The sequence below is a fragment of the Hyperolius riggenbachi genome, chromosome 12 (genome assembly GCF_040937935.1).
Source record: "Hyperolius riggenbachi isolate aHypRig1 chromosome 12, aHypRig1.pri, whole genome shotgun sequence".
NCBI classification, from domain to species: Eukaryota; Metazoa; Chordata; class Amphibia; order Anura; family Hyperoliidae; genus Hyperolius; species Hyperolius riggenbachi.
The window spans coordinates 60,957,510-60,978,326 of record NC_090657.1 but is presented as its reverse complement, the minus strand read 5'-3'; the positions used below and the strand labels follow the sequence as shown (position 1 = coordinate 60,978,326).

Sequence of the window (20,817 nt, the reverse complement as noted above, 5' to 3'; positions counted from 1 at the left end):
ATTGCACTTTGCATAATGCTAGAACAGAGCACTGGATGCCAGAATGTATTACATTTTATGTTCACTGACTTTTAAAAAGCTTTTGACTCTGTAAATAAAATGGTGATATGGCAGACATCTAATGAAAAATTCTCATGTGAGGGAAAGTTTAGAAATCCGTTTAATGTAAACTCAGGGTTTGACAGGTCTGCATTCTCTTACCAACAATTTTACAGCGGATGTTAGATCATGATATGAAAAGAGTGATGACTGCAATAAAAAGATGATTGTATTGAGGGCTGGATGACAGGCTTGAGGATGTTTTTGCATAGGATGTTAGTTGGCTAGCACAATGCATCAGAGATATGCAGGATACATTCTAAAAATTAGATGATGGACCATGTCTCATGAGGTCAAAGTCTGATGAACACAGCTCACAAGGCTGGAGGTTATGAGAGGTAGTCGAGGACACTACCAGTGACCTGATAGGAAAGTTTTGGAAACAGGCACAATGGACACCAGCATTTTGGGGTGTACAAAAGGGTGCCATGGCAATATTCATTTTTGTAAATACAGGCTTTTAGACTAGCACAGGTGGTGGGAAAAGCAGATGTGTATAAAATCTTAAAACTGTACAAACACTAGTTTAAAGCCTAACTCAAAGCATAGATCTAAAAATACAACCTAATAGGATAGTATTCATAGACTCAAAGTACTCAAATAGAACCCTTTTGTGTAAAATGAGGCTCCAAAAGCACCCAGCAGTCTATGGCTTTGGCCTTTGGCTGCTACTGCTGCTCGGACTGCATCATATCACTGTTCTGAATGCACAGGGGTGGGCACAGACTGCATCCTTCCGAGAAGACTGCAGCTTGAAGTGCAGCCATAGCCAGTCTATAGAGCAAGAAGTGGCCAATTTCGGGGTTCTTGACCGGTAATTTCAAAGCTGATTTATCTGACATCAGCTAAGCAAAGATCTGCGTCTGGAGTGGGGCTATAAAGGGTACCTGAAATCACAAGTAAGGTGATCAGATAGAAGTGTACCTAAAGTCCCTACCAGGGTGTAACAATAACCCCACACGATCCTCGCTAATGGGTCCACCCCATTACATGGGAGGTAAATTGCACACCATTTGACTTTCCGAGGTGCTGGACCGGTATACAAGTCAACAGAAAATCCATAAAATCCGCACACTGAATTGAAGAAATTATATTTATTCACATGTAGAAGCTGTCCATTCAAAGACCAATGAGCGTTTTGGGGCCTCGGTGGGCTTCTTTTTCAAGGTTTACAAAATAATGTTTGCAATGCGCAAGTGTACGAAACTAGTTTATAAGCAATATTCCCCCCTCCTCCATGGCACTCCCCCTTCAATTCTGCCGCCATCACGAACAGCTCATTAGCATATGTCAACACATGTAAAACTAGTGCAATTTCAAGGCGATATGGATCGTTTGTACATGATAGCAAGTACCTTAAGATACCCCCTTTGCAGTATTACAGTACGCTGTTTCACCAAGCTGTAATTAGAAGATAGTTTACAACCATGTGCCAAGTCATATGTGCCCGGCCATTGGGCAGAAATCCCGCCTCCACTCTCGCAACGGTAAGGGGCTTCGCCTCCCACAGTGAGTACAAACACACAGGTCCAGAGACCACATCACGATCTCGCACCTAGTGATATATCTGGAGAGGTGGACATGTTACTATGGAAACTCGACTAGCATCCCAGGCGCCATGTAACGTGTGAAAGCAGCTACAGGTCACCATGGCAATGCCTCCAGGCTGGGTCCTCCATGCATGTGCGCACCCTGGAAACCAGGGACCCCCGTTGTCTGACCATGCGTGCTGCCACTAAACTCACTCGTGACGCATGTGCACATGACTGTGTCAATCTGATCAATGAAAATAATGTATGAACGAGATGATCTAAAAAACGTATGTGGAAAATTCTCACACGACCTCCCTCCGCATACATGTACTGTGTGTGCAAAGGGAACCATGGTCTGTGCTAACAAATAAAATGAAACCTTGGCTGACAATCTCTATGTGAGTTTGAAAGAGGATTTTGTGTGTGCAATAGGGGGTTATTTACGTAACCAGAGAAAAGAAGAACAGAAATGCCAAGTGAGAGACTCTGTGAGGAATTAAAGAGGAAGCACATAAGCAAAAAAGGAACATATATTCACATAAACATAAGCAACTCATGTTTACAGTATGTGAATATATATTTATGTTCTTCCCCTATAACTAATTAGAGGTAATAAAACTCTGTGTGGCTGAGAAAAAAACACATCCGAGGGCAAGGAACACATAACAAGTTCACCAGTTCAAGTTTTGTCTGGATGGGAGCCAAACAACATTACAAAACTACACTGATGTACCTGAGATAAAAGTCAAAACTTTAAACATAGATTTTAATCTTTAAAGTACACTTGAAGGGAGAGGCATATTAAGGCTGACATATTTATTTCATTTTAGGCTACTCTTAAACTTGAGCCTGCCACAGGATCACCTGACGGCACGAATGTGCACTTTATATGACCCTGAGGCAGAGTGCACTGACAAGGCCATATCTATAGACGCGCCACCCATTCAGTGATGTACTTCCTGCTGGACAGGAAGTATGTCACCAGGATTTCCGTTGGCCCATGCATGCACTCCCTCGTTTACACTTACTGTGTCACCATAGACTTGCGCTATTGCATAATCCGTGCGGTAGGCACGGATCATGCGGTAACACACGGATGACTTTGGTGGCTGTGCCGCCCTGACAGGTCGTAGATTCCAACTAATCACTGCAGAGCACTCACGCCATCCTTGCCGCTGTTCTGTCACTGCATCCGTTTGCTCTGCTGTCTCAGTGACAGCAGAGCATTCGCATCTCTGTTAAGACACAATTTCATTGGCTCCTGACCCTGTGATTACTGTGAGCCAATCTAAGTAATCACAGGGCAAAATAGGGAAAGGACGGCTCTGATCAGTCCTTAAAGGATACCCGAAGTGACATGTGACATGATGAGATAGACATGTGTATATACAGTGCCTAGCACATAAATAACTATGCTGTTTCCTTTTTTTCTTTCTCTGCCTGAAAGAGTTAAATATCAGGTATGTAAGTGGCTGACTCAGTTCTGACTTAGACAGGAAGTGACTACAGTGTGACCCTCACTGATAAGAAATTCCCCACTCCATATGCGGAGTCCGCCGTGGTTCTCTTTTTGAATTTTAAAACAGAACCACGGCGGACTCCGCATATGGCGCCCACGCTACATATCTCTGGCTAACAGCATTTTATTTGACCTGAGGAAGCGACTTGCGGTCGCGAAACGCGTTGTCCAGTCCATTTGTGCTTGAAATAAATTCATTTTTACCTGATCTGTGTGTACGAGCCTTCATAACAGGTAAGGCACACTTTACCTATTTTTAAAAAAAGTAATAGATATTGAAAATTAGATACAAGGGCGCCTCCCACAGTGTTGTTACCAATTAGTACCCCACGAAGTGGGGTTATACTTACTGTAAGCCTATTATAGTAGTATCTTTTTTCGGGAGCGACGACCAACAAGGCCGAGTGGAGACGGTACTTCTCCACATGTTCTGATGGTGGTTGCCGAAATAGCAACCCAGAATTGTGAGTATATTTTTTTCTGCGATAGACCAATTATACAACGATAATACACGATATTGGGCTCCCGGTGTCCCTGTGTTTTTTATCTTTACTAGCCCTACTAGCTATTTGTGTGCTAGGTACTGTACATAAAAACACACGATTGGTTCGCACGATGGCCAGGGGCCCCGGACCTCTCTCACTGGCCAGGGCCCCAAGGCCAATGCGCGATACCTGGAGGGGAGTGCAGGTGGGCCTGGACCTCTCACACCCAGGCTCTGGACCTCTCACATCCAGAAAACCCACCAACACTGCCTCCATACTGAATGTTAAATTCGACACACACAAGCAATAGAACACAGCAATACATGCATCCAGCTACATTTAAGTCGTCAGCAGGTGCTCGTCAGCCAATCAGGATGCACTGTCATACACCCTTTACCTGCCATACCACATCTAGCAGCCATTAGCATTCAGGTGGGAGGCTTCAGTTGGACGCAAATCGCAAGATTGCGTCGCTAGCAGGACCGCCCCGTGCAGGCATCCCTCCCACAGGGGTCCCTCCCTAACCGCTCACCTGTCTGCCATGTCCTAGAGCTGAAAAAAAACAAAACCGTTTAAAAACACACGATTGGTTCGCACGATGGCCAGGGGCCCCGGACCTCTCTCACTGGCCAGGGCCCCAAGGCCAATGCGCGATACCTGGAGGGGAGTGCAGGTGGGCCTGGACCTCTCACACCCAGGCTCTGGACCTCTCACATCCAGAAAACCCACCAACACTGCCTCCATACTGAATGTTAAATTCGACACACACAAGCAATAGAACACAGCAATACATGCATCCAGCTACATTTAAGTCGTCAGCAGGTGCTCGTCAGCCAATCAGGATGCACTGTCATACACCCTTTACCTGCCATACCACATCTAGCAGCCATTAGCATTCAGGTGGGAGGCTTCAGTTGGACGCAAATCGCAAGATTTGGGTTTTCTGGATGTGAGAGGTCCAGAGCCTGGGTGTGAGAGGTCCAGGCCCACCTGCACTCCCCTCCAGGTATCGCGCATTGGCCTTGGGGCCCTGGCCAGTGAGAGAGGTCCGGGGCCCCTGGCCATCGTGCGAACCAATCGTGTGTTTTTAAACGGTTTTGTTTTTTTTCAGCTCTAGGACATGGCAGACAGGTGAGCGGTTAGGGAGGGACCCCTGTGGGAGGGATGCCTGCACGGGGCGGTCCTGCTAGCGACGCAATCTTGCGATTTGCGTCCAACTGAAGCCTCCCACCTGAATGCTAATGGCTGCTAGATGTGGTATGGCAGGTAAAGGGTGTATGACAGTGCATCCTGATTGGCTGACGAGCACCTGCTGACGACTTAAATGTAGCTGGATGCATGTATTGCTGTGTTCTATTGCTTGTGTGTGTCGAATTTAACATTCAGTATGGAGGCAGTGTTGGTGGGTTTTCTGGATGTGAGAGGTCCAGAGCCTGGGTGTGAGAGGTCCAGGCCCACCTGCACTCCCCTCCAGGTATCGCGCATTGGCCTTGGGGCCCTGGCCAGTGAGAGAGGTCCGGGGCCCCTGGCCATCGTGCGAACCAATCGTGTGTTTTTAAACGGTTTTGTTTTTTTTCAGCTCTAGGACATGGCAGACAGGTGAGCGGTTAGGGAGGGACCCCTGTGGGAGGGATGCCTGCACGGGGCGGTCCTGCTAGCGACGCAATCTTGCGATTTGCGTCCAACTGAAGCCTCCCACCTGAATGCTAATGGCTGCTAGATGTGGTATGGCAGGTTGGCTGACGAGCACCTGCTGACGACTTAAATGTAGCTGGATGCATGTATTGCTGTGTTCTATTGCTTGTGTGTGTCGAATTTAACATTCAGTATGGAGGCAGTGTTGGTGGGTTTTCTGGATGTGAGAGGTCCAGAGCCTGGGTGTGAGAGGTCCAGGCCCACCTGCACTCCCCTCCAGGTATCGCGCATTGGCCTTGGGGCCCTGGCCAGTGAGAGAGGTCCGGGGCCCCTGGCCATCATGCGAACCAATCGTGTGTTTTTAAACGGTTTTGTTTTTTTTCAGCTCTAGGACATGGCAGACAAGTGAGCGGTTAGGGAGGGACCCCTGTGGGAGGGATGCCTGCACGGGGCGGTCCTGCTAGCGACGCAATCTTGCGATTTGCGTCCAACTGAAGCCTCCCACCTGAATGCTAATGGCTGCTAGATGTGGTATGGCAGGTAAAGGGTGTATGACAATGCATCCTGATTGGCTGACGAGCACCTGCTGACGACTTAAATGTAGCTGGATGCATGTATTGCTGTGTTCTATTGCTTGTGTGTGTCGAAGGTACTGTACATACCCATGTCTATCTCATGTCACATGTCACCTCTGGTATCCTTTAAAGTGAAACCGAGGTGAGAGTTATATGGAGGCTGCCATATTTATTTCCTTTTAAGCAGTACCAGTTACCTGGCTGTCCTGCTGATCCTCTGCCTCCAATGCTTTCAGCCATAGACCCTGAACAAGCATATGCAGGTGTTTTTGACAATATTGTCAGAACTGACAAGATTAGCTGCATGCTTGTTTCTGGTATTATTCAGACACTTCTGCAGCCAAACAGACCAGGAGGGCTGCCAGGGAACCTGTATTGTTTAAAAGGAAGTAAATATGGCAGCCTCCATAAGGCACGGTTCACTTTGGTGCCGATGCAGGAGGAAACGGTAAGCGGAAGCCTCAATATCACTCTCCTCCTTGGGTTCACTTTAAAGCAGACCTGAACTCAGAACTTCCTCTCCGCTCTGAAAGATAAGCAACAGCATAATAAGAAAAACATGTCTTTGTTACAACTGATACAAATGAATCTTGCAACAAATCTGCAGTGTGTGTCTACTTCCTGCTTTCATGGAAGTAGACATAGGGTTAAAATCCTGGGTTTAAAAATTAGCTGCTCTGTCTTGGCAGAGGAAATTTCTGAGCTGACACAGCTGAGAGATCAAATTACAGTGGTGATTAGTCACAGATGAGGGGCAATTAGACAGGCTAAACCAGGCATGGGCAAACTTGGCCCTCCAGCTGTTAAGGAAATACAAGTCCCACAATGCATTGCAGGAGTCTGACAGCCACAGTCATGACTCATAAAGGCAAATGCATTGTGGGACTTGTAGTTCCCTAACAGCTGGAGGGCCGAGTTTGCCCATGCCTGGGCTAAACGCTCTAAATACATACAGGGTGGATTTCTACCCGTTTTCCTTCTATCCTGTGCAAGAGTTAGGATCCACTTTAAGGGTGCAGAGCTGTCCTGCCCCAAAAGGGTTAAATAAAACATTAAGGCTTTGAGACGTTCACCGCAGCGTGGGGATCATTATTTTTCTCTCACGCGTGAGCTGCGGGGTTGATGTGATTTCACACGAAGAAACTTCTGACTTTTGCTACATCAACCTCTCTTGCCTTGGCGCTAATCTTTTTTGTCCAGTTTTTCTAAATAAATCACAAAAGAAATATGCTGCTTTAAGCACCTTCCTAAATATAAGGCGGATTATATTAATCCCTGGAAAACTCGGGAGCGACATATTTCTACAACAATCACACAGCAGGCTGGAATACGCACGCTTGTGGAATTCCAAAAATGATTTGTGCAGCCAATTCTGACTCTGCGGCCCAATGCAAATAGGCGTGTGTGCCTCAGCTTGCGTTAAAGAGGCTCTCCTTGCAAAAGGCTATAGAAGAAGACACGTCGTACTCATCTGCAAGGTAGAGTGACCAAACACCCTAAACAAGTGACAACGGGAGCCCAGTTGGTGCAGTATGCCACAAGAAGAGTGGCCTAAAAATATATACACAAGTCCTGCCCGACCTATATCTCTGACTTGGTCAGCAGATATACACCTGGCCGCCCACTTCACTCCTCCAACAACCTCCTCCTAACCACCCCACGCATCTCGCACTCCCATACACGACTACAGGACTTCACTAGAGCTGCCTTCATCCTGTGGAACTCTCTCCCACTGCCTATCAGGTTTGTCCCCTCCTTCAAAACCTTCAAATGAGAACTCAAAATCCTCCTCTTCAAGGAGGCCTACCCCATCTCAATGCCGCCCCAACTATTTCTGCCGAGAACCTCTCGACGCAGACTCCATCCTTTCGTGCCACCACCCCCTCCCTCTAGATTGTAAGCCTTTGGAGGGCACTCTCTCCTTGTGTATCATACTTGATTGTGTACTCTACCCAGAATCATGTGAACTTGTATTATTGGGACAACCAATCCAGTGTATGATCAGGCATTGTATTACTACCTCTACTGTGTTGTGTATCTTATTTCTTATTACCTGTAGTGTGTTGTTCTATCTTATTGCTTATTACCTGAGTTGTGTTGTCAGTCACCCCTGTTATCACTGTCTGTAATCTTATGTATTGTACAGCGCTGCATAATATGTTGGCGCTATATAAATCCAATAAATAATAAGAGTGATGGAAAGCAAAAAGGATTAGGGTACCCACAAAGGAAGGTTGCACAAGGGGCAATCAACCGCCCAAAGCAGGTGGAGATCTATAAACCTGACTCCACTCGGGTGTCCAGCTGGAGCTGGATGCTGTCACACTCTTGAGAAAAAACAACAAAAGGTCCTATCGATGGAAAAGCCACTGGGTACCCAAAGGAGGGTGAAAAGCACAAAGGGGGTAGGGTTTTTAACTCTTACTTTTTAGTTCTATTTTTTTTATGGGGGGGGGGGGGTGTCTGAGGAAGTGGATGCAAACCCTCAAAACATATTGAAATTAATATTTATATGAACTTGTCGTTATTGAGGTAAGCCAACTCTATTTTTCTAGTTTTAGGGTGTTTTTTTAACTCAGGTTTATCTACTTCTGGGCCCCTCTCAGGGCTGTGGAGGGAGTTGGAGTCGTAGTCAAGGAGTCTGAGCTATTTTGGGTACCTGGAGTTGGAGGTTTCATAAACTGGGGAGTCGGAGTTGGAGGATTTTTGGACCAACTCCACACCCTGGGGCCTCTTACCCCCTTTCGACGTTGTACTCATGCATTGTACATGTAAAGTTAAATAAAAACATACAGATTCAGTCCTCCTTTACCTCAAAAGCTGACAGAAAAAACCCTCAATATCGTCACACTTGACTTGAAATGACGAGAATTCATGTTCTTTTCCACTAGGTTACCACATATTAACCGGCAGCAAACTCAGACACTGCTGTCTGCTAGATTATTAGAAACGCAGTGGAATGATTGTGTAAGATCGCCAGTCAGCATCCTAATTTTAACCCACAGGTGTGGAACTCCAGTCCTCAAGGGCCATAGCCATGCTAGTGTTTAGGGAAGACTGAAAAATGGAGCAACGTGTTCTACCTGAAGTACCATACCTTTCCTGATTCAGTTCCATCAAAAAATCCTGAGCTGGCCAAAAGGCTGACCTTGGCCCTTGAGGACTGGAATTTGACATCCCTGCCTATCCCAACTCTAAGATATCCCTCAGCTGAGCCCTAACTCAAACCTATCCCTCAGCTGAGCCCTAACTCGAACCTATCCCTCACCTAAGAGCTAAATCTAACCTATCCCTCACCTGAGCGCTAACTATAATGTATCCCTTAGCTGAGCGCCAACTCTAACCTATCCCTCACCTGAGTACTAACTCTAACCTATCCCTTATCTGAGAACTAACTCTAACCTATCCCTCACCTGAGCGCTAACTTATCCCTCATCTGAGCCCTAACTCTAACCTATCCCTCACCTGAGCACTAGCTCTAACCTATCCCTTAGCTGAGCGCTAACGCTAACCTATCCCTTACCTGAGCGCTAATGCTAACCTATTCCTCACCTGAGCACTAACTGTACCCTATCCCTTACCTAAGCCCTAACACTAACCTATGTTTCAGCAGAGCCCTAACACTAACCTATCCCTCACTTGAGCCCTAACCCTGATCTAATCCTCACCTGAACTCTAACCTATCCCTGAACTGAGCCCTAACCCTGACCTATCCGTCACTGAGCCCTAACTCTGATATAATCCTCACCTGAATTCTAACCTATCCCTCACCTGAGCCCGAACCATGATTTATCACTTACTGAGCCCTTAGCCTGGCCTATCCCTCACCTGAGCCCTAACCCTGATCTAATCCTCACCTGAACTTTAACCTATCCCTGAACTGAGCTCTAACCCTTACCTGTCACTCACCTGAGCCCTAACCCTGATCTAATGCTCACCTGAACTCTAACCTATCCTTCACCCGAGCCCTAACTCTGACCTATTCCTTACTGAGCCCTAACCTTGATCTAATTCTTACCTGAACTCTAACCTATCCCTCACCGGAATGCTAAACCAGGGCTACTCCACTCAGTCTTTAAGTACCCCCAACAGTGCATGTTTTGCAGAAAACCCCGAACATTCACAGGTGAGGCAAGTAGAGTCTAATCAGAGTTCATGAATTACCTCTGTGGGTTTCCACAAAACATGCAGTGTTAGGGGTACATGAGGACTGAAACCTTACCCTGCCTTAACACACTTCTCGCCTGAACCCTAACTTATCCCTTACCTGAAGCCTAAACTAGACCTATTCCTCACCTGAACCCTAACCTATACTTTATTTGAACCCGTTACCTAATCCTCACCTTACCACTAGTTTCTCCCTCACCTTTTGCACTAATGCACTGCATGCATTGTGAACATCACATAGGTGTTGCATTGAAGTGTGGCAAGCTGCGTTACAATACGGCCGTTATACCCGTTATGCCATAGAGGTAGTTAATGAACTCCCTCCCCACTTAGTGTGTCCTTCTTGATCCTCCAACCCCAGTTATGACACCCTTCCCATGGACTAACTTGGACTTGATTTGCTAGGTCTCTGTATAATACCATGATCACGCAGCTTATACCCTGTTTGCATGTATAACCTTGCATGTATCCCTATTTATTGTCCAGCCCTGCGTAATATGTTGGCGCTTTATAAATACAATAAATAATAATAAAATGCTGCACCCCAACCCACCACTGTGAATGTAGCCTTACAATACTTACCCAACCCTCCCCTCCAACCCAACACTGCACTTACCCTCGCCTGAACCCAAACACTAACATAACCTTTGCCTGACCAAAATACTAGTAGCCCTCACCTGACGAGGCAGGTAATTTTGGTGCCTGACCTGGGCGCCGCCACAGACATGTTAATATGTCTATGGCCACGCAGCCGTGTAATTCGGGTGTCAGGTGCACTACACTACATTGATCCCTGTTGCCCTACCAGCTAAGCTACACTACAGTGCTCTACACTGTAATGCACTAACACTGCACAACACTTACACTGCACTACACTAACACTGAACTAACACTTCAGTACAGTACACTCTGATCTCACCTGATCCTGCCACTGCGCTCCTCTCCCCCTCACTCCTGTCCTGCTGCAGTAACAGGACCAATACAGAAGTACAGAGGAAGCATGGAACGCAGGACCCGGAGCTGTACATCGACTGGTGGCAGTGTACAGCGATATCACAGCTGCAGGAGGAGAAAGGGAGCCTGTCTATCAGCAGGACCAGAGCCAGGAGGGAGGAGCGCAACTGCAGGATCAGGTAATATTTTCCCTGCGCACTCTGCACAACATTTTACCGTATATTTTGAATCTAAGATGCACCCATTTTTTCCCACCAGGTTTGGAGAAGAAAAAGTGGGTCTTATATTCTGAAAAATACAGTAAATATTACAAAAAAAATCTACAGGATTTGTCTGGCAAATACATGATGTAGAGTAATGGGAATTGTTTTAACAATTGTTTTAAGAGCTAACACTCAGAAAAGAGTCTGGAGATGTATTGCTCTAACTCAATAAAGTACAGAGGCAGGAATCAGGGTCAGGCAGGGGAAAAGAGGCCATTTATGTTGCAATTTGTACTTCAAAATTGAAGGATATAAGCAAAACGATTTCCAGTAATAATAAAGGATATAAGCAAAACGATTTCCAGTAATAATAATGGATTATTATGGCTCTGTACAATTTAACAAGCTGACACATCATTGCATTCCAGCGGTTCTGGAGGTGTGTTTAGCTTCTAAGGGTACAATGGTTAATTTGCATATATTCAGCAGTGGTGCCTGGGAGACATCTCGAGCTCACTCCAACCTGAATTATCGCAAATTCTTTCTGTTTTAGGAAAGCAAATTTTTGTTTTTCAGTAATAATAAGGTATCAGACCCCATGAAGAATTCACATCCCTATGTGGAGACACTAAGGACATTTTATATTGCTGGACCCAACAGGGAAGCAGTGGGAACTCAAAGAGGAACTTTAGCCAAAAGGGGAAAAAATAAATCAATACATTGCAAAATGAGGAGATTAAAATAGAAGAGAGATCAAGAAATGATTGATATTCGCCATGTAATTTGTTCATATTGTTTGATCTACAACCGGCCTGGAGGTCATCATCCTACTACAGGAAGACATGGAAAAAAAACAGACAACACCAACTGCTGTTATCTATACCCACACCCACTAACAATGCCATAGGTTAAAAGGTTGGGGTTTTTTTGTTTATAGATATACTTATGCCCAGAGGGAGATACAGCTTCCTTGGAAGTTGGACACAGCTGTTATTTCCCACAATGCAACAAGGCTCACAGACAGGAAACTGTCAGGACCAGGATCCTGACATCACACTGGAGGAGGAGTTTCACCACAATAACATCCATACATTCAATCCCTGATCTATTGAAGAAAAGGTAAAGATTTCTCTTGGAAAAAGGGACATTAGCTACTGATTGGGATGTTCAATCCTTGGTTACAGTTACTAGGAAAATACCATGTGTTCTACTACAGTATAAAATGTAAACATTTCCCCAAATTCCGCTTAAACGTTTCTCCCAGAATGCATTTGATTTGGCAGCTTCTTGCAGGTATTATGATGAGACCACTGCCTAGCGAAAATGAAAATAAAACCTGTACACAAATCCAATTTTGAAAGGCCAATGACTGACCAGTTTTACCATCTTCATGTAGTAAGAAAGACAACAGATTGTGTAGATAACCTGTCATTTACATGGAAGTGGTAAAATTGACTAATCATTAGTAAATCAAAAATGGATGTGTCAATTTGAAAAAAAAAAAGAACTTCCGGGCATATTTGCTGCCTCTCAAGAAGCAGGTTATCCTGCGAAACGGCTGTTAGGCTGATTTTTTTTCTGCATGTATGCTTTGAAGGTGTTGGGAGTATAGATTAACCTGCCTGGCGTTCTATTAAGATCGCCAGGCAGGCTGCGGGAGGGTTTTTTTTTAATAAAAAAAAAACTATTTCATGCAGCCAACTGAAAGTTGGCTGCATGAAAGCCCACTAGAGGGCGCTCCGGAGGCGTTCTTCCGATCGCCTCCGGCGCCCAGAATAAACAAGGAAGGCCGCAATGAGCGGCCTTCCTTGTTTTGCTTACATCGTCGCCATAGCGACGAGCGGAGCCGCCTCCGATCCAGCCCTTAGCGCTGGCCGGAACTTTTTGTTCCGGCTACGCTGGGCTCAGGCGGCTGGGGGGACCCTCTTTCGCCGCTGCTCGCGGCGGATCGCCGCAGAGCGGCGGCGATCAGGCAGCACACGCGGCTGGCAAAGTGCCGGCTGCGTGTGCTGCTTTTTATTTGAGCCAAATCGGCCCAGCAGGGCCTGAGCGGCAGGCTCCGGCGGTACTGGACGAGCTGAGCTCGTCCAGACCGCCCAGCAGGTTAAAGGTGACTTCTTTATGCATATTGGTGCCCGGAAGTTCTTTTTCTTTTTCAAATTGATACAATCATCTGCTGGAGGCACAATTGCTTTTATGCACCTGCATCTCCCGACCTGCCAGGATCTCATCTAGTGCCGATTTTTTCTTTTTTTGTGTACCAAAAATGGATGTGTGTGCGTGTGTGTGTGTTAAAGTGTACCAGAGCCAAAGCTCAGGTACAACAATCATACTTACCTTAGAAAAGGAAAGCTTCTGGATCCTAATGAGGCTTCCCACCGTGTCCTCTGGCCCCCCTTTGCATATGTGTTTTCGTTTACATAATGCACATTGCCTGGCTGTCCTGCTGATCCTTTGCCTCTATTACTTTGAGGGCTCGTTTCCACTATCGCGAATCTGCATGCGTCCAACGCATGCAGATCCGCACATGTAATACAAGTGGATGTGCCTGTTTCCACTGTAGCGTTGTTGAGGTGCGTTTTTTTCAGCGTGAAAAAAACGCACAAAAGAGCCAACGATTTCGCCTGCGTCGGGAATCCGTGCGAATCGCCGCTAATGTATTTAATAGTAAAAACGCATGCGTTTGTTACATGCGTTTTTACCCGCGATTTCGCGTGCGATTTCGCACCTTTTTCAATTTTATTTAGCCCTGGCAGTGTCATGGTTAATTTCGCATGGCACCCTGCCATGCGAAATCGCATGCGAAATCGCGGGTAAAAACGCATGTGGAAACGCATCCGCATGCGTTTTTACAAGCGTCGGAATGCGGCCGAAATCGCGTCGCAACAGTGGGAACGAGCCCTTAGCCATAGACCCTGGACAAGCATGTAGCAGATCAGATCATTCTGACTGAAATCTGACTGGATTTCCCCATGCTTGTTTAAGGTGTGTGATTCAGGCACTACTGACCAGAAAAATCCGCAGGAGTGCCAGGCAACTGGTATTGTTTAAAAAGACATAAATATGGCAGTCTCCATATGTTTGTCACCTTGACTTCCTTTTAAAGGACCAATCCAGCGAAAAAAATTAAGCAGTTAAAATCTGACAGAACTGACAGGTTTTGGACTAGTCCGTCATTCCCTCATGGGGGATTCTCAGGTTTTTTTTTTTTTTTCAAAAGCATTTCCTGACGGCAGTATAACTGCCAATATAGTAAGATCCCATTCAGCCTCCCAATTCACTTGCACACTATTTTGGCAGTTAGACTTTGTAACTGCCGTTCAGGAAATGCTTGTGAAAACAAAGAAAACCCTGAGAATCCCCCATGAGATGGACTAGTCCAAAACCTGTTGGTTCTGTCAGAGTTTTACTAGTTACTTTTTTCGCTGGAGTGCTGCTTTAAAGGTGGCTTGGATGCTTACCTTGCATTGAAGGACATCCATGGCTATAACTACTAGGAATTTTTTTTTACATAGTAGTTAGCACTGGGTTCCTAGTTTGAATCCTAGCCAGGGCACTATCTGAATGGACAAAAAGTAGGAATAATAAAAATTGCACCCTGCAGAAAGAAAACACAGAGACAACAGCAGCCCAAATGGTGCAGTATGTCACAGTACCAGAAGTATGTAAAATATGCGGATGAATTATACTCACAAAGGTGGGTTGCAGAAGGGCAACCGACCACTGGAAGCAGGTGGAGATGTATAACCCCGACTCCACTCGGGCGACCAGATGGAGCTGGTGATGGTCGCATTCTTGATAAAAAGCAAACCTCAAATGACCTAAATTGCTCAAAGAGGGTTGATCCCCCTCCAAAAGGAGGGTGAAGGCACAGGATAAAGGGGATAGAGGTGCCTAGAGAAGATAAAATGCATTCAAAACAAATAAACTGAAAAAGGAGAGGTGGCTTACCTTAATGAAGACAAATTCACGTATTAATAGAATTTTATTGCACTGGTAACATGTTCGTGGGTGCATAACCACTTCCTCAGGCCAAATAGCAGTGCCTAATAATGCTTGTAGCCAATATTTGTGGCTACAAGCACTTTTAGGCACTGCTATTTGGCCTGAGGAAGTGGCTATGCACCCAAGAAACGCGTTGCCAGTGCAATAAAATTCTATTCATATGTGAATCTGTCTTCATTGAGGTAAGCTACGTCACTTTTTTCATTTTATTTGCTTTTAAAGGAGTTACGAGGCGAAATGTAAAAAAAAAGTTCAGTACCTGACCTGTAGCCAATTTGAATACACGGAGAACACCATCCGCGTCCTCCGTGCATTCAAATTGGCTACAGGTACTGACTTTTTTTTCTACATTTTGCCTCGAAAAGTCCTTTAATGCATTTTATCTTCTCTGGGCGCCTCTTTCCCCTTTATACTATCTGAATGGAGCTTGCATGTTCTCCCTGTGTCTGTGTGGGTTTCCTCTGGGCACTCTGGTTTCCACCCACATCCCTGAAACATACAGATAAGTTAATTGGCTTCTCCCTAAATTGGCTGCAGACTATGATACATGCACTACATGATATGGACACATGACTAGGGTAGGGATTAGATTGTGAGCTCCTCTGTGGGGACAGTTAGTGACAAGACTCTGTAAAGCGCTGCAGAAGATGTCATCGGTATATAAATACTAAATAATAATAACTGGCAAACGCCTTGTAAGGGTCTTTCGCCTTCCTCTGGATTAACCGATATTAGGGAGCAAGCTAGTATAGTACCATATATTCTGGATGAACTCGATTCAACCCAACTAACTACGTAACTACGCCTATACACTACTGCTGCAGCTCTGAGTTGAACCTATGTGAGTCATATCCATTCATCTGAAGGGAACGGATTTCATATCCTTTCACATGACTTGAACTTTTACCCACTTACCTCATGTCGGAACATGAGAGGGGCCACATTAAAAATGCGGGATCGCAGGTGCGCCACTGGTTTGAGCAGGTGAGAAACGGGGGCAATATTTCAAATGATCGGTACTACAACATACACATCGGATCTCAATCCATGCATTATATCATGGAAAATGTGCCTAACTTCAAAGGCACTGAGGATCGATCAACATGCTTGCAGACTGTATGGGTGGTCTAAGGAGCCACCACCCTGCCCATCTATGCCAAGCTGCACCAGGTACCATCCGAGCTGTACTAGTTACCATCCAAACTGTACTAGTTACCATCCAAGCTGTACTAGTAACCATCCAAGCAGTACCAGTTACCATCCAAGCTGTACCAGTTACCATCCAAGCTTTACTAGTTACCAACCAAATGGTACCAGTTACCATGCAAGATGTACCAGTTACCATCCAAGCTGTACTAGTTACCACCCAAGCTGTACTAGTTACCATCCATACTGTACCAGTTACCATCCAAGCTGTACTAGTTATAATCCAAGATGTACTGGTTATCATGCATTCTGTACCAGTTACCATCCAAGATGTACTAGTCATCATCCAAGCTGTACCAGTTACCACCCAAGCTGTACCAATTACCATCCTAGCTGCACTAGTTATCATCCAAGCTGTGCTAGTTATCATCCAATTTGTACTAGTTATCATCCTAGCTGTACTAGTTATCATCCAAGCTGTACTAGTTATCATCCAAGCTGTACTAGTTATCATCCAAGCTGTAGTAGTTACAGTACCATGCAAGCTGTACCAGTTATCATCCAAGCTGTACCAGTTACCATCCTAGCTATACTAGTTATCATCCAAGCTGTACCAGTTATCATCCAAACTGTACCAGTTACCATCCTAGCTGTACTAGTTACCATGCAAGCTGTACCAGTTATCATCAAAACTGTACCAGTTACCATCCTAGCTATACTAGTTATCATCCAAGCTGTACTAGTTACCATGCAAGCTGTACCATTTACCATCCAAGCAGACCCCTCCTCGCTGTAGCACTACATCCCCCCCACCAGTCCCCCGACTGGCCTCACCTATGTCCGCGTTGCAGAAGGCCTGCTGGGGATGCACCGGGGAGCAGCTGCAAGCGTCGGCCAGGCGATCCGAGGAGCAGAAGAGGAAGAGCAGGGCCACGGGGACCAGGAGGCCGGAGAGCGGAGACATCTCACAGCCGCATGTAGATCTGTATGCTGGGACTGCTGTGTACTGTATGCTGCGCTCCGGGGATCAGGCTCCGCCTCCTGCTGGGCAGCCGGCCAGGACCCTCTGATGCTGCTGCTCGGGGCACGGGGACTGACTGATGCTGCTGAGACCCGCCCGCCTGTCTGCCTGTCACTCAGCCTCCTACCAGCAGCACAGCACACTGCTGTCACTGCTGCTGATGTGACTGGCTGCAACTTCTGCCTCTCTCCAGCAGCACAGCACACTACTGTCACTGTCACTGCTGCTGCAACTTCTGCCTCTCATCAGCAGCACAGCACACTGCTGTCACTGTCACTGCTGCTGCAACTTCTGCCTCTCATCAGCAGCACAGCACACTGCTGTCACTGTCACTGTCACTGCTTCTGATGTGACTGGCTGCAACTTCTGCCTCTCATCAGCAGCACAGCACACTGCTGTCACTGTCACTGCTTCTGATGTGACTGGCTGCAACTTCTGCCTCTCATCAGCAGCACAGCACACTGCTGTCACTGTCAATGCTGCTGCAACTTCTGCCTCTCATCAGCAGCACAGCACACTGCTGTCACTGTCACTGCTTCTGATGTGACTGGCTGCAACTTCTGCCTCTCTCCAGCAGCACAGCACACTACTGTCACTGTCACTGCTGCTGCAACTTCTGCCTCTCATCAGCAGCACAGCACACTGCTGTCACTGTCACTGCTTCTGATGTGACTGGCTGCAACTTCTGCCTCTCATCAGCAGCACAGCACACTGCTGTCACTGCTGCTGATGTCGCTGGCTGCAACTTTTGCCTCTCTCCAGCAGCACAGCACACTACTGTCACTGTCACTGCTGCTGCAACTTCTGCCTCTCATCAGCAGCACAGCACACTACTGTCACTGTCACTGCTGCTGCAACTTCTGCCTCTCATCAGCAGCACAGCACACTGCTGTCACTGTCACTGCTTCTGATGTGACTGGCTGCAACTTCTGCCTCTCATCAGCAGCACAGCACACTGCTGTCACTGCTGCTGATGTCGCTGGCTGCAACTTTTGCCTCTCTCCAGCAGCACAGCACACTACTGTCACTGTCACTGCTGCTGCAACTTCTGCCTCTCATCAGCAGCACAGCACACTACTGTCACTGTCACTGCTGCTGCAACTTCTGCCTCTCATCAGCAGCACAGCACACTGCTGTCACTGTCACTGCTTCTGATGTGACTGGCTGCAACTTCTGCCTCTCTCCAGCAGCACAGCACACTACTGTCACTGTCACTGCTGCTGCAACTTCTGCCTCTCATCAGCAGCACAGCACACTGCTGTCACTGTCACTGCTTCTGATGTGACTGGCTGCAACTTCTGCCTCTCATCAGCAGCACAGCACACTGCTGTCACTGCTGCTGCAACTTCTGCCTCTCATCAGCAGCACAGCACACTGCTGTCACTGTCAATGCTGCTGCAACTTCTGCCTCTCATCAGCAGCACAGCACACTGCTGTCACTGCTGATGCTGATACTGATGTGATTGGCTGCAACTCCTGCCTCTCTCCACCAGCACAGCACACTGTTGCCACTGTCACTGCTTTTGTCACTGCTGCGGAATCTGCTGATGTGACTGACTGCAACTTCTGCCTCTTATCAGCAGCACAGCACACTGTTGTCACTGTCACTGCTGCTGCTGATGTGACAGGCTGCAACTTCAGCCTCTCCAGGAAACTGTGCAGGACCACAGCAAACAACTGCTTTAATTATTATTATTATTACTATGATCATTGCCAGCTGCACACTACAGAGGACCAGAGCCAACAACTGCTGATATTATTATTATTATTGCCAGCTGCACCCTACAGAGGACAAAAGCAAACATCAACTGTTATTATTGTTGTTGTTGTCAGCTGCACATAACAGAGAAGCAAAGCAAACAACTATTGTATTATCATTATTATTGTCAAATGAACATTCCTCCCTCTTCATATTTGTTTAGTCAGCTCAGACTCTTTATGACCATATAGTACTCTTGCACACTATGTCCCTGGCAATCACTGCTTCTTTCAGCTGTTGCTTAGGCCAGTGTTGCTTAAACCTGTCCTCGTGACTCCCTAGCGGTGCATTTTCTGCAGGCAACCTCACCTATGCACAGGTGAGGTAATTAGTGTTTCAGCTAGGTATTTCGCAAATGGATGCAGTAAGAGGACTGTTAGGGTGCGTACAGACATGCGACTATAGTCGTTTAAAACGATCGTTACCGACGGCATTGCCCGACGATCGTTCGTAAAATTGCACTAACGATCATTAAAACGACCGACCAACGAGATATGTCGTTGGTAAAGAACGATCCATTCTGCCAGATCTTTTCCAATGACCATCGTTCAAAAAGTAATGTCTGTACAACGATCGGTCGTTGATCGTTCGTTCTCAAAGCTTTGCACATGCTCAAACAGTTCTTTTTGACACTTGTGTTTGAAATCAGTTTATACATTATGTTGCGCACGCAACGCTCGTTCCAAGATCGTTCGTACACGAACGATGTTCAAAGTAGCCTTTCTTCAAACGATCATCGGCCGATACCTCCTTTAACATCGTTCGTCGTTCAGAGCGAACGATCGTTATCGTATGTCTGTACGTACCCTTAGTAATTTGAGACAATTGGTGTGCAATCCGCTCATGTCTGCCAATCAGAAACCTGCTTTGAGCAATAGAAAAAAAACTTAAGGCAACAAAAAGTGTTTGTAACAAGGACCTGTCACTAAAAATCACACTTCACGCAAATCAATGGAGCATGTCAGGATTAGCTAATTACTTACTTTTTTTTTTTAATCCCAATTACTATGAATAAAAATACTGGTCCCAGGGTTCTACTTAATGTGCCTTTCCAGCTAGAACATACATGTCAAACTCCGGCCCGTGGGCCAAATCTGGCCCTCTGAGACATCAGGTTTGGCCCTCCGGTGGTTTCCCAACTTTGCATTATGTTTGGCCCACTTTAGACCACCAGAGAAGCTATATTGTAGGGTAAGCCCTAGATCACAGGGAAGCCATATGGGGAGGGGGACAGCACTAGATACCAGGGAACTGTATAGCGGAGGGAGGACCAATAAACATCAGGGAACTGTATAAGGGATGGAGGGGTGCTATTAGACACCAGGGAACTTTATAAGGGAGGAAGGTGGCCACTTGACATAGAGGTCGGCCCGTGACCTGGTCCCAGAGCTAAACTTTGGCCCACTTTGTATTTGAGTTTGACACCCCTGAGCTAGAAGAACAAGAATTTAGGAGGGATGTTTAGGGACTGTTTGGCATTTTTAAAGCAGACTGAAAATGCAAAATCTTTAGTCTATAGTTTTTTCACATTGCAAGATTTTTTCTTGAGACACTTATTACCCCACCTGTGCATAGGTGAGGTTGCCTGCAAACCATGTGCCGCTGGGGAGTCAGAAGGACAGGTTGGAGAAACACTGGCTTAGGCATGTTCATAGCTTCCCATGTGCTGTCTATCTAATCCTCTGCCATCCGCGTCTTCTTTTGCTCTTACATTCAC

The 20,817-nt window shown here is 46.3% G+C and overlaps 1 protein-coding gene across 1 annotated transcript in view; it reads right to left on the bottom strand.

Moving 5' to 3' along the window:
* TIMP2 (TIMP metallopeptidase inhibitor 2) overlaps positions 1 to 17,420 on the bottom strand; it is a 58,443-nt gene extending 41,023 nt beyond the window's left edge. Inside the window, exon 1 of the mRNA XM_068262061.1 lies at positions 17,155 to 17,420. Coding sequence (XP_068118162.1) covers positions 17,155 to 17,284 — 130 coding nt within the window. The 5' untranslated portion in view covers positions 17,285 to 17,420. The remainder of the gene's footprint in view (positions 1 to 17,154) is intronic.
* Between the last annotated feature and the right edge of the window lie 3,397 nt (positions 17,421 to 20,817).